Source organism: Euprymna scolopes, chromosome 4 (genome assembly GCF_053919585.1).
Source record: "Euprymna scolopes isolate OS-2025 chromosome 4, ASM5391958v1, whole genome shotgun sequence".
Taxonomy (NCBI): Eukaryota; Metazoa; Mollusca; class Cephalopoda; order Sepiida; family Sepiolidae; genus Euprymna; species Euprymna scolopes.
In genome coordinates this window covers 156,211,683-156,226,707 of record NC_136485.1, presented here as the reverse complement: position 1 = coordinate 156,226,707, position 15,025 = coordinate 156,211,683, and the positions used below count along the sequence as shown (strand labels likewise).

The 15,025-nt window shown below is 35.8% G+C and overlaps 1 protein-coding gene across 2 annotated transcripts in view; it reads right to left on the bottom strand.

The window, feature by feature from the left end:
• The window catches only part of LOC145269784 (exosome complex component 10-like), an 85,621-nt gene that overhangs the window by 21,762 nt on the left and 48,834 nt on the right, over positions 1 to 15,025 (bottom strand). For both annotated transcript variants that reach the window (XM_080125506.1, XM_080125510.1), the window contains exons 15-17: positions 12,627 to 12,733; positions 12,448 to 12,519; positions 9,889 to 9,939 (exon numbers count right to left, since the gene is read on the bottom strand). In XM_080125506.1, the coding sequence (XP_079981632.1) occupies positions 9,889 to 9,939; positions 12,448 to 12,519; positions 12,627 to 12,733 (230 nt within the window). The remainder of the gene's footprint in view (positions 1 to 9,888; positions 9,940 to 12,447; positions 12,520 to 12,626; positions 12,734 to 15,025) is intronic.

Here is a 15,025-nt window from a genome sequence, read left to right as displayed (position 1 = left end):
TATGTGATAACCCTCTTAATATATTGGCTATAGTCAGAAAACTGCGGGCCTAAAAAAGGCTAACCATGATAAAAACTAACTACGTGTGCATTATAATTGGATATTAAACAAAGCCGATAGCCATTAGTCGTGTGCTCTTGTGTAATGAATGAATGCGTGAATGTAGGATTGGCATTAAATTCTTAAAGATTATCTAAAATGACCAAAAAATGGGCTGAAATGACTTAAATAAATAAAAAGTAAATGACTTAGAATGACTTTAATGAACTTAAGGATGAATTGAATGACCTTAAGAATGACTTGAATGCTTAAAAAATAACTGGAATCCTTCAAACACAACTTGAATGATCTGGAGAATGACTTGAATGGCTTTGAGACTGACTGGTTGTAAGGTGGGTGATCATTTTACATTAAATTAATACAGAAAACTGATCCCCCACTTTATATCACAAAGTTACAAACATAAGTACAGCATGTAGTAAGAACAGATACTACACTTTGAGATATTATATCCTTTATTCATGTTAAAAAAACAGTGAAAATCAATAATGAACAAAAAAATTAGGCAGGCACATGGCCAACTCAAAAGGGGGGATTGTGTGGGTCGTTGGTCATCCTTGTCACTCCAGAACTAAACAAAATCAAAAGTTTCTCCCAGCTAGTATCTTCTTTCACCATAATACCGCATTCACCCTTTCATACTGGGGGACGTCCTACTTAACTCCCAATTTTTAAAACATTTTTTACTGACGTGTAAAAACAAAAAAGATAACAATAAAATGGTACAATAATTCATTTGTGTCGAGGGCGGGGGAAGAAAAAAACAAAAGGTGATTAGTAGGACTCTCCCAACCCCATCTAGTTGGATAGACTGCCTATTCCACTAGGTTTGTAAAAGTAACCTCGCTTCTGCGGGTCAGTCTCTAAGTGGGGATGCCCTCTAGATGCGAGTGAATGGAGAAAAGAAAATTTTGTGGGTAAGGGATGGGGGTTAGTTTGTATTTCTTTCTCTCCAAGATGGGTAAAGGCCAAGAAAAGCATAAAAAACTAAGAACAGCATCTATTAACAACAGACCTTTGATCTTAACCAAAAAGGCCAAGCACAAAAGTGTTACGGACAGACTGACAGACCAACTGACGGAGTGACTTATAGAGTCGCTTGCACGCGACTAAAAATGCATTTTAAGTAAAAATACTATTACATACTGTTGTGTTATGTTGAAATTAGTAAAAAAAAAATAAAAAATTATAAAAAATGAGTAAGCAGAAGATATGCTAGAACTATTTTTTTTTACAAAAAACATTGCTATTATCGTATATTCTCAATCTGTCATTTTCTAATTTGAAACCATGGAAGTTAAGTGAAACAAGGGAGATAAATTAATTCGTCATATGGAATTAGCCACAACAGAGGAAACCAATAAAACTGTATTATTTGATAAATTTTATTTTCTTTCTTGTAATTATTTTTCTACTCTGTCATTTTTTTTTAAGTTTTGCAATTTTTACTAATTTAGACATGACAGTGTGCGTATTAGAGTTTTTACTTAAAATCAATACTTTTATTACAGGGTGAAATGATAAAATTGTCACCCTAGAAAAGACAACATTATTCCATTTCCGTTTGATGAAAACCGGTTTTCTTTTTTTGTTGCAGACCATCTACTAGTTGGCTAGTTGTGTATAAATCATAACAGCAATAGGAACCTTCTATCATGTCTGAAAGTGACACAATTTTCAACAAGCGAGATCAGAGATGCGCTGCTGTACAACTCATGCTCTCTACTGATCTAAGTTATGACAATAACAGCAGGACAATTGCCAGCGCCCTCAAAATGCAAATCTGAATGGTTCAATGCTTGAGGGCACAGCTCAATGAAGTTTCCAGCCACGGTTATGGTCTTTGGTGTGGTTTCAAGTGAGGGCCACATCATGCCACCTCACATCTTCGATGTCGACTGGAAAGTCAATACCAAAGTGTATCTGAATGTGCTGAAGAGTGTGGCGATCCCCTGGTGCAATCAGGTCACCGCTGGCAAACCCTGGCTGTGGCAGCAGGACTCAGCACCGGCCCACAAGTCCAAAGAGACCCAGGCTTCGCTTCAGAAGGAATGCTACAGCTTTGTACTCTTTCTCTCACTGGCCCCCTGTGTGACACTTACGTCACCCGCGCGTCGTCCAGTGGTGGAATGACCCCGGTTGTCGGTTTTGATGTTTCCTCACCGATGATGTCACGGCCGGTTTCCTAAAACAGACTTGTCATGCAAAAACAATGGAAGAGACCAAGTCAATAAGCGTTTCTTTTTGTTTAAACTTCTTTGTATTCAATCAGGGTACAATCGCAGTTAGCTGTTTAGTTAGGGACTGGCCACTTGTTAACTGCGAGGTTTTCTCCTCTCTCTCTCCGACAGACAACTCAATTATCTACTTGACAGGGACAGTCGATGGGGGAATCTACGTTCGTCGGACCCAAGGAAGCAAGGCTCTCTCTCTTACTCTCTTACTCTCTGACTGTCAATCTCTCAAGGCTCGCTGCTTATATTGTGGGGGCGTGGACTGGGTCTCTTCCCGTTTCAGGTCGTTGGCCAATCAGAATTAAGGGATCACTGTCCGTCAAATCTTCGCCAGGCGGTATATACCCAAAAAAGGAGCTGTCTTTCTTTCTCTGTTGGCATTCGGTTGTTCCCTAATGGAATTTGACAGGACATAAAAACAGAAATGCCTAACTTAATTATTTTTGAGAGGACATAAAAACCGCTGAATCCGATTCCACAAAGGCCACGCGCCTGTTCAATAGGGTCACGTGTCGCCCCGCTGTTCGGCGACTGTTTGCCCCTGTAGATCGGAATTTCATTGGTATCCTCGCCACCCACGGGCTGTCATGGCCAATTTAACGTCATCACGTTCTTCCACCATAAGCTACGATCTTATCTTTTTTTTCTCTTCTTTTCGTCGTTTACAGCTGCCTGTTTTCCCTTTCTTTTTCCACGGGTTCACCGCTACTCTTGGCCTTTTGGTCAGGATCAAAGTGCAGCATCTGTTCTTCGGATGCCGCACTTCCATTTCTTGTTCTCTTTCGGTGGAGGAGAAATCCTTCACGACTGGGACAATTCTTATTTTTGTACCCTTGAGCGTCTCTCACCTGAAACTGTTGGACTATTTTGTTTGGTCATACATAGAGAACATCACCAACATGACCTCTCAAGCCAGCCTGGTCGCCACCATCCACCAAGTATTCGCCAAGCTCTCACCTTGTGGAAAAGGCATGCTCCCAGTTCCAAACCTGTATCGAGATGGTGATTGAGACTGAAGGCAGATACATTGAATAGATGTCAGCTCTACTACATAATCAAGTTACCAGAATCGATTTTTTCAATGAAAGTTTTAAAATAAAGATGCAGTGTTGTTTTATTTAGGCCAACACTTTTATTGTTCCACCCTGTATTCCATTATCATGCACAAGCACAAAAAATATCCCCTTACTCTTTACGGGTAGTTGTAGTTCCTGTGGTGATGTCTGCATGACAACCGAAAGCTGCATTGCTCCAGTTAATGGAAAAGTCTAATAGCTTTCTAGCAATCGTACATATAAATGTTATCAGCCCTTAATAGATTCAAATGACAGCTCCTGGAAAGTATGAGTCAGCAGAATCTAAAAAGAATTCTCAATCTGATTGGTTAGGTGTTATCATCTTGCCGGGCAACACCTGTAAAAGCATCCTGCAAGGAGTAAACTTTTAAAATGAGAATCAAAAATAAACAAAAACCACCGAATGAGGACTGATAATTTGTATCATTTGAATAAACATGTGCAGAAGAACTGAAAATATGACAGCTCAAAGAATATGATCAAACCAAACGCACACTTAAAACAAAATCTATTCGCCTCCTCCCTTGAGGCTTGTATTCACAAATATCTGTAGACTTAGAACTAACTTAGACAATGTAGAATCATTTCTCCTACCAAACTCCCTAGATATCTTAACGTTAAGTGAAACAAATCTACACTACTCTATCTCCGCTAACCACTTTGACATGCTTGGTTATCTCCCATTGTGCCATAAGCACTCAGACATATACATAGACTTGGAGTCTATATTTGGAACACACTCCCCCTTGACTAAGGAATCTAAACTAGAATCAAACGACCAGGCCTTAACGTGCTTTAGATTAACCTTACAACATAGCGTTAATTACTTATAATTTCTCTACTGTTCTCCCTCGACTCAGAACTGTACCCTAATCAACCATGTATCTGACACCATAGATGCAGCACTATCTAGATACTAGTGCCCAAGTACATGTATTTGGGATATTTTCATGTCCACCACAGAAATTGGCTTCGTTTCTCTAGTTACAGGTGCAGTTGGTAGCATCACACATAGGTTTTCTATATCACATTCCCTGATATAGAATTATGTTCTCGACTCGTCTTTTAAATCAACAGGATCAATAAGCCTCGCTTCTAGCCTTCTATAGAGGATTTTGTAACAGATGCCATAACCCACTCAGGAATGCTGATCAAATTGTGATATTGGTAAACATAACCCTAAATTCTCAACCCAAGGTTGAAGAGCTATTGCTCAAAATGAAAATACTTCAAGAAGATTGACTGGGAAGCTATCAAGGATCACATCAGAAATGCCGAATGGAGTAGTATCTTTTCTCTTCCTGGCGAATAGTGTGTAAAAGAGGCTATTGAATAGTTCAAAGCAGCAATTAAAGCGCATCTTCCCACACTGATGTTCTATAGCAAACTTCATCTCTTCAAAAGTTCATTTATACTAGTGCAACTGCCATTGCTCAAAGGCAGTATGCATTTTGCAGACTTATCCGACATAAGTCCAGTACAAATAAATGCTAACAGCCCACTCGGGAACGCTGACCATGCAGTGATAATGGTAGAAATCGCCCTAAATTCTAGACCCAAAACTGAAGAGCCAGTGCTCAAAACAACGAGATATTTTAAAAAGGCTGACTGGGAAGCCATCAGAGATCTTATCAGAGATTCCCCATGGGGAAATATTTTTTCTCTTCCTGCCAAACAGTGCGCAAATGAGACCACTGAATGGTTCAAAACAGCAATGGAAGCACATGTTCCCATGCGGAAATTTTATAGCAAGCCCCACTCTCCCCAATGGTTTACTTCGACTTGCGCAACTGCCATTGCTCAAAGGCAGCATGCATACCGCAGACTTAACCGACATAAGTCCAGTTCAAACAAACAGAAGTACATAGAAGCGAGAAATAACGTTAAGAAAGAAATAGCGACAGCTAAGAGAGAATTTACTGAAACCACTAAAAAACACATCGATTAGGAAATCGTGACTTCTGGAAAATCTACAACAGTGTAGTAAACAATGGGCAATCAACAATTCCCCCACTAACCAACAATCACGAGGTTGTTTGCTCAGCAACCGACAAAGCTAATATGTTTCCCAGCCGGTTTGCCTTGAACTCCACACTGGACCCTACCAACCACCCCCTGCCTGACTTTCCTTTGCGGACAGACGCCACGCTAGACGATCTAAAAATCACCCCTGCTCAGGTACATGCTATCATAATAAATCTTGACACTTCCAAAGCATGTGGACCTGATCTCATCCCAGCTGTGCTATTAAAATAGTGCTCAGCCAAAGTAGCTCCAGTTCTCTCCAAACTCTTCAACAAATGCCTTAATGAATCTTGCTTTCCGGGCTGTTGGAAAACTGTTTCTGTGGTACCAATATTCAAGAATTCTGGCGAAAGAACTGACCCATCAAATTATCGCCTCATTAGCCTCCTCCCACTTTTCGCCAAAATATTTGAGACCATAATTAACCATGCTCTAGTCCGGCACCTTACAGACGCTAAACTTCTGACTGACCAACAATATGGATTTAGACAAGCCCGTTCCACAGCTGACATCCTCACTAATCTCTGAACGTATATACCATTCACTGGATAAAGCAGGGGAGGGCAGAGCGGTAGCTCTAGATATATCTAAGGCTTTTGACAGGGTATGGCACAAGGGTCTCCTCAGGAAAATTAAATCATACGGTATCACTGGTAGAATACTTAGCATAATTGAATCCTTCTTAGACAATAGAAAAATCCAGGTTGTCCTCGACGGTCGAACATCTAAACAGTGTGATATAAATGCGGGAGTGCCTCAGGGGTCTATTCTTGGACCTCTATTGTTCCTGATATTTATTAATGACCTCCCCGACAAAACTGCCTCTGAGATGGGTATATATGCTGATGACACTACACTCTATAACAGGCATGACAGGAAAACAAATGAACACATATCTAAAGAAATGGCAAAAACACTAGAGGATGACCCCCAATTTTTAGTGGAATGGGGACATAAATGGATGGTCACATTCAATGCTGCCAAAACCAAACTGATTTCCTTCAATAACTACAAGAAACCTTCTCTGTCACCAATAGCAATGGCCAGTGACTCCCTGTCTGAGAGTACATCTTTCAAACTGCTTGGCCTAACGTTCACAGGAAACATGAGTTGGAACAATTATACTGAAAACATTGCTAGGGCCGCTGCAAAAAAGGTAGGCTCTCTCTACCGTGCTAGAAAACTACTGACACCTAAAAGTATCCTGTATCTCTATAAGGCCACCATTCGCCCATGTATGGAGTATTGTCACATCTGGGCTGGTGTGTCTACTACTAGTCTCTCGCTCCTAGACAAGGTTCAAAAAAGAGTCGCCAATCTGATAGGCCCTGAACTGGCATGTAAGCTTCAGCCTCTGTCCCATCGACGAAATGTTGCATCCCTCTGCTTGTTCTACAAGTATTTTAATGGTGAGTGCTCTGACGAACTGCAGACACTTGTGCCCCCACGTCGCAGACACCCTCGACAAACCCGACAGGCAGCTAAATCCCACCCCCACACAGTAGAGATCCCTAGATGCAAAAGATCCTTCTACTCCAGTAGTTTCTTCCCCAGAACTGCTAGACTCTGGAATTCCATTCCAGGATCATGCTTCCCTAACTGTACTGACATGCAGAAGTTCAAGTGCAACGTGAACCGACATCTTGCTGCCCAAATCCCTACATAGTGCCCCCGTAGTTGCTGACCCTGATAGTAGCCCCCTACACCTGAGTGGCAATGTGCCTTGTTTGGGGTGAAAATGTAATAAAAAAAAAAAATTTTTAAATATAGAAGCTAGAAATAATTATAGGAGTAAAATAGTTGCAGCCAAGAGAAGGTATTCTGAAATCACCAGAAAATGCATAGAATCACTGAAATTAGGAACTTGTGCTTTCTAGAAAATTTATAACGGTATGCATTACAAATAAATAGAGAGAGGGAGAGTAGCATTGTCAGAAACAGCGGCTTACATAAACAAACTGACTGACTCAATGAATTAGCAGTGTTCCCACTGATAATGCTTCTGGTGTTTCTGTTCATTGTTTCATTGTTGTTCATGAATTAATTTTATAATTTTCTATTTAGAAAAGGTTGGATTTCCTATATTTCTTTGATACAAATGTGCTATTTTTATACAAAATCTAAACAATAAAAAGATTCTTTTTGACCTTGTTTTTTTTTGCCACTTTATGATGGCTATGGATTTCTGTATGGGAGTAGAGGTAAATAGAGAAATACATAAAGCCAAGGGATCAATAGTGGAGGAAAGCTTGAGAATGGCTACCCTAGAGGAAGACTTCAAGTTTGTACTGGAATGGGAGCATAAACAGACGGTAATATTCACTGTTGTCAAGATTAAGCTTCTTTTCGTTAATAATTACAAGAAACCTTAACTACTGATAGCCAGGACTAATAATACACTACTTAAGAGCTCATTGCTCAAACTCCTCAGTTTAATATTCACAGGCAACATGAATTGAAACAAATACATTGAAGACATTGCCAAAGCTGCTGCAACGAAGGTTGGCTCTTGTTATCACGCTAGAAATTACTTGCACCGAAGAATATCATGTACCACTACAAGCTACCATTCATTCATGCATGGAGTATTGTTGCCAAATAAGCGAAGTAAAAAAAAAAAAAACAGAAAACCGAACGTTAAAAAACCCTGCTTAGCAGGGGGGTACCCGGCGTTGCCCGAGTGTTTGTAGGTGTGTGTGGTTGTTAATGAAAACGTAAGAATAAGCGAAGTAAGTAAAAAAAAGAAAACATAAAAACGAAGCGGGGGGGGGGGGGGGGGTCCTGGGGGGGGGGGGGTAATCAAAACATCGAAAAGAAAAACACAAAAAAAAGCTAACGTAAGGCAAACGATGTTAAATGTAAAAATCGAAAAAACAAAAAAGAAAACAGAAAAATGAACGTTAAAACTAAAAAAAAAAAAACATGTGAAAAATGGCTTAAATAAGCCTGTTTCGATATTAAAATTTAAAAAATCGGTGGATACCCGGGTGTTTTTGGGTGTGTGTGGTCGGTAGGGGGTGTTAATGAAAACCTAAGAATAAGCGAAGTAAAAAAAAAAAAAACAGAAAAACGAATGTTACGTGAAAACTGGCTTAAATAACACTGGTTCAATATTTAAATTTAAAAAAATCGAAAAAAGAAAAAGACATCTCACACCACGATTCGAACCCAAAACGTTTAGATAATGACCCAACCCTCTAACCAACTGAGCTAACCCGACGTACATGAAATTCAGTCAATTCTTCAACTATTTAAACTAAATCAGGTCATGACGTCATCTGGCGCATACTTAGAACCGGTCGTCGTCATGAGAGGACGGTTTTTGTTGACCCTCCCCCCTGTAGAAAACTGTTGATTTTGGGGTGAAAAAATTAACGTTTTTGGCCAATTTTTCGATATTTTTCGAGCGAAGGATGGAGCTTCAATATGATACCGAGTTTGTGAATTTTTGTTCTGTCTGTCGAAAGTTTTTAGCAGACACACAAACATACATACAAACACACATTTTCGCTTTTATATATATACTAGCAGGGGGTACCCAGCGATGCCCGGGTGTCTTGAGGTAAATCAAAACTCCGGGGAGGGGGGGGGTTAAATAATAAAAAAAAAAAAAATGTTTTGGTAGTTGAGTGTATGAGGATCGAACCCGTACCCTTGAGTTGGAAATTAATGTGTGAAAAAAAAAAAAAAAAGTGCTACGTTAACCATTGAGCCACAGCGACATACAACTTTAAGCAGGTTTGAATTTATTTATTTAACTATAAAAACAGGCGTGCGCAATAAAAGTTAACTCTGCTGCTTCCATTTGACCTAATTAAGAAGGTCAAATAGAAGTCACGCAAACCCAAATCTGACTGTTTCTTCCACCAACAGATGTTGAGGAGGGGAAAGCAGCTCCCAATTGTCCAGACTGATATACAAGATTGATCAAAGCTGATTGCTTATGGACGTTTTTTCCCGGCACAATGCCGAGAAGACGTCATTTGAGTTTAGTTTCACATATTTATACTAAAAAGCCCAATCAACACGCGAGAAGCCAAAATAGCAATAATTTTGTAAAAGTCGACGTAAATAAATCTAGATGCGACGCGCTTTCCCAAATCGTACATATTATTATTTAGGACCCATATAAACAGTTGTAAGCTATCGTAACGACCTCGGAACCGTGTGCGAGAAGAGCCTTTTGAACACATACACAAAATGGTCACACACATTTTGCCTTTTATATATATATATATATAAATAACTGGAGTTCCTTCAGCTATAATCGAAACCGAAACCAAAACTTACGAAGAATTCTTGGTAAAATTATTTATTACAAGAAATGATAGGTCATAACAATTAAATGACAGTCACTCGGAATAAAAAAGATGTAAGCATGACACACAAAATAACACACATGCTATCGTTTTAATGTATAGAAAATATAGTAAAAAAAATAAGGCATTTTTTTCCATGGTCTTGTGATTAGATAATAAAGTAAATTGACTTACAAAAGAAGATAAATCTCCATTGTTTTTCTTTTCTTCATCTACTGGGAAAAACTGAAAATATAAAATCAGTAGCAAAAATGAGAATTTTACTTAATTACGTTTTAATATGATTGCTGTTTTTGTTTTTTAATTAGCAGAACATGATTGAGTTTTGAAAAGGAAAAAGTAAACCATATATTGCTCCACTGTTAAAACGTTTACATCCAACATGCTTTAACCTTCAAAATTTGACTATTAATAATAAGTACACTAATATAAATTTATATATATCTTTATAAATAGGTTTGTTATCACATCTTAGAAGACATTTCTTAGGTAAATTAAAATTATTTGAAAATTAGAAAATGCCAAGGAAAACTTTTTTTATTAAATGATAAAATCATTAAAAAAAAAAAAAAAATTACTATATATATATATATATATATATATATATATATATATATATATATATATATATATATATATATACACTAGCTAAAGTACTCGTTGTTGACTGGGTTCAAAAACAGCCTACAGAAAATGGACTCTGATTTATGAAAGTATGATAGGTTATGAAAAGGAAGGGTTGTAAAGAGATAGCTTCGAATTTGGGGGTATCAAAACCAGAGCAAAATATGATGAAAGTAAAAATAAAATAGATAAACCGCATAATTTATTATACCATACCTGTTCACACTGAAACACTTATCACAATATTCTGTGGATCTATATTAAAAAAAAACTTGTTAAACTTTGTGACATATTTCCATTCTATGGAGGTCATGAGCGAACGAACACCCCATAATTTTATTATACCATATTTCTTCAAACTGAAACATAATTATCAAAGTATACTTACGCAGATAGACATGAAAAGTCTTTATTAAAGTTTGTGCCTATTTCCATTCTAGGGGGGCCAGGCCGAACGCAGACCACACAATTTTAATGAACCACCATTCTGCCAGATCAAACATACACATTCCTGTGTCTCGATACATCTTCTATCATTATATGTAATCAGTTTTTTAAAACAGTCAACCATATAGGAGCCTATTCGTGACCAGACACACATACACACACAGACATTCAGCTTTATATTATAGATATATATATAGTAAGTTATGAAAATATATATGGCAATTAAGCTACACAGAATATTCCACGTTTCATTTTCATGAGAATTCATCAGTCTTACATCTGACGAATTCTCATGAAATAGATATTCACAGAATATTCTGTGTATCTTAATTGCCATATATATTTTCATAACTTACTACCTAGCTCTACGTATGTATTTAGCACTGTTGAAATAAATACTGAAAATTTACACATAAAATTATATCGTATATTAATTTATGTGATTAAGTGAAATAGTTATATTATCATTTAATAAAAAAAATTTCCTTGGCATTTTCGGGTTTTCAAATAATTATAATCTATACATCTTAATATCATGTATTATATACATCTACATATTTTCCGTGCTGGATTTATTTATCTGAAAAATTTAACATTCTCACTAATATTTTTGATGGAACGGATACTTTAGCATGAATAATAACATAAATACAGTATGGGAATTTCATGTTCATACATACATAATCACTTTTCATTTTTCTTTTTTAAAAGATGGGATTACCAATTGCTTAAGATGCAATGCAAAAAAAGTTTTAAAATTTCATCTGTTTGATCAAACATGAAACGTAACTAAAATAAATTTTCTTAGTCTTCAGGCTAGGACCAAAGTATAGTATGTGTTCTGTTCAAAAATTGTATGTAGGAATCGGCATTTTTGTTGGATGCCCACAGAATGTCTTCAATGGTTTCGGAAATAGAACCCATAACCAGACATATTCTGAAACTCCATTAACCTGAGTACTAAAGTAAATATCTCAGAATTTAGATAAAAACAGCACAATATTGTGTGGTTTACATTTGTGGCAAACATCCAGAGAAATGTAAATATGTCACAAATTCCTACAAGAGTTAGTGAGATAGACCCCCATAACTAGATATCTTTTGAAACTACATTACAGAAGGAGGATAGTCTAGAATTTCCCCGGATCTCACTGGTAATAAATAATATAAGAATAAACCTTTTTGATATCCATTCTCGAATTTAAAAACAGTATTATCAGTTCTAATTAATATTTCATGAATATTTGATGCTTGTGCATTATAATTCAATATCAAAAAAGTGCATTTTAAGAAAAACATTATGTAATTATGTGTCGAAATTCATAAAAATTACAAAAATTACGAAAAATGATCAAGTAGAAGTATTATTTAACAAAAAACCTTATCCTATATTCTGGATCCACTATTTTTTTAATTTGAAATAACAAAAGTTATCTTAAAATGAGGAAAAAATATGGAATTGGTCCCAATAGATTAAACCAAAAAAACTACATCCGATAAATCTGATAATTTTTTGTAATGTTTAGAATTTATACTAATTTCAACATGACACGTAATTATGTAACAGAGTCCAAATACAATGCACAAGTACTGAATATTTTGAGGAAATCAGGAATAAAAAATGTAGAATAAGTTAGAGTTTGATTACAAAAACGTACTTACCATTGTAAAAGGATTCGTAAATGACTTTTTAATATTTTCTGCAATTTCAAATGCTTTAGTCGCAGCAGTTTCCTATTAAAAAAGAAACACACTTTTTATTTTACTCTAATCACTTTTAGAAATTAACTTATTTTAATTGATTTCAAATTTCAATAGTCAAAAGAAAAAGAAATAGATACCAAAGTTGGCCATTGAAACACTGTTAAAGTTGGTTTTTTCTTCAAGCTCATCACTGCGTTTTCAGAGATTGTTGAGGCACTTATGGGTTCTGGTTCTGTCATGCAATCTGCAGAGGAACCAAAAAAATAATTTCATTTAAAATTCAAAAGTAAAAAAGAAAATGGAATTCTAATCTATAAAATTTTTTCAGCAAATTTCGTACATATTTAATGGCAGTACAGAGATACATTTTTCGGTGTTTGTCCAGAATTCAAATTATTAAAAACGAAAATGAAAGAAAATCTATATAATGTATGTCCCTGTGACAAAAAAAAAAACCCAAAAAACCTGCTGTACACCAAAAATCACATAAAATGATCAAGTAGTTTTATTTTTAAATAAGTAAAAACAAATTTTGTGGCCAAATAAACAGCGACGATACTGCAATGTGACAACACGGGAAATGAGTTTAAATAATTTAAACTTGCAAGTTTTTAGAAAGTCATTTTTCATATCGGGGGACACTGGAAAAATTTTAATTTGTTTAAAAATGATTTTATTTTATACTAGTGGGGGTACCCGGTGTTGCCCGGTTGTTTGGAGGTATGTGTGTAGGGGGGGGGTTAAAGAATAAGCGAAGTAATAACCGTTTAAATATGAAAATAAAAACGATGTTAAACTTCTTTAAAAAAATCAGCAAAACCAAAACAAAAAAACAAAAACAGAGAACAAATGTAAAACTTCTTTAAAAAAGAAATCGGAAAAACAAAAAGTATAAATCAGGGAAAAAAATGATGGACACATTTGGAAAAACAAAAACAAAAAAACACAGCGAAAAGCGAAAAAAAAAAGAAAAAAATGGCATAAATTACCCTTCGATTCGGTTAACTCCATGGTGCATTTCACCCAGTAGAATTAAAATTCCATTCTAGTTTTTTAAGCAACTTCGAAGTAAAGAAAATCCAAACCGGTGTTCCTTCGTATCTGTCTCTTGTGGACGATCCTGCAATGGTGTTAAGTGGTGGCAGGGGAAGGAGGGATTTATTAGAGAGAAAAGATTTTACCACTTCCATTGATCTTAACCGATTTTGACAGTGAACTCTCAGCAGATAGAATATAGGAATCTACGATTATCGAGGAAGTGGATAGGTAATAGGCCTATAACACACCTCAGATATTGTGCTGCAGTTTGTGCATATTACATTTGCATGAAATGTCTTAATTTTTAATCATATTAAGGTCAAAATCAGAGGGGAAAAAATGGGTTCGTCTATAATATAAAGCTGAATGTGTGTGTGTCTGGTCACGAATAGGCTCCTATATGGTTGACTATTTTAAAAAACTGATTACATATAATGATAGATGTATCGAGACACAGGAATGGGTATGTTTGATCTGGCAGTACGGTGGTTCATTAAAATTATGGGGTCTGCGTTCGCGCCTGGTCCACAAAGTATGGAAATCAAAAATTTTTAAATTTAAAAAAAAAAAAACGTTTACAAGTGTTTTGATATAGATGTACATAAGAATATTTTGATAAGTATGTTTTAACTTAAATAGGGATAGTATAATAAAATTGTGGGGTCTGCGTTCGCGCCTGGCCTCCATAGAATGGAAATAGGCACAAACTTTAATAAAGACTTTTCATATCTATCTGCGTAAGTATACTTTGATAATTATGTTTCAGTTTGAAGAAATATGGTATAATAAAATTATGGGGTGTTCGTTCGCACTTGACCTCCATAGAATGGAAATATGTCACAAAGTTTAACAAGGTTTTTTAATATAGATCCACAGAATATTGTGTTTCAGTCTGAACAGGTATGGTATAATAAATTATGGGGTTTATCTATTTTATTTTTTACTTTCATCATATTTTGCTTTTGTTTTGATACCCCCAAATTCAACCCAAATTTACAACCCATCCTTTTCATAACCTATCATACTTTCATAAATCAGAGTCCATTTTCTGTAGGCTGTTTTTGTACCCAGTCAACGACAGGTACTTTTGCTAGTTTTATATATATATAGGGATAAATAAAACTACTTCATCAACTTACATGATTTTTTTACTATGATATTTTCTTTCTGTCATGGGTATGTACATCATACTTTATTTATTCTTTATTTTTGTTTTTAATATAGGGACAATTCTGTGTAAAGACATTTTTTTTTAATTAATTTAAGCTGAAAACTAAGGAATAGTTTTGCATGTATTTTGTGTAATTAAACTATATAACAAAAAAGTTTTACGGAAACAAAAGTTGATTAATTCAGTTTTAGTATAATAATAATTGCTTGAATGCATGAATCATTAAAATAAGACAATTTAATCAATTTATTAACTTGTTTTTCGTATTATTCGGATTCATCGGACTAGTGTTCTCATCATGAGTGTCATTTTCACAACGTTCTTCAG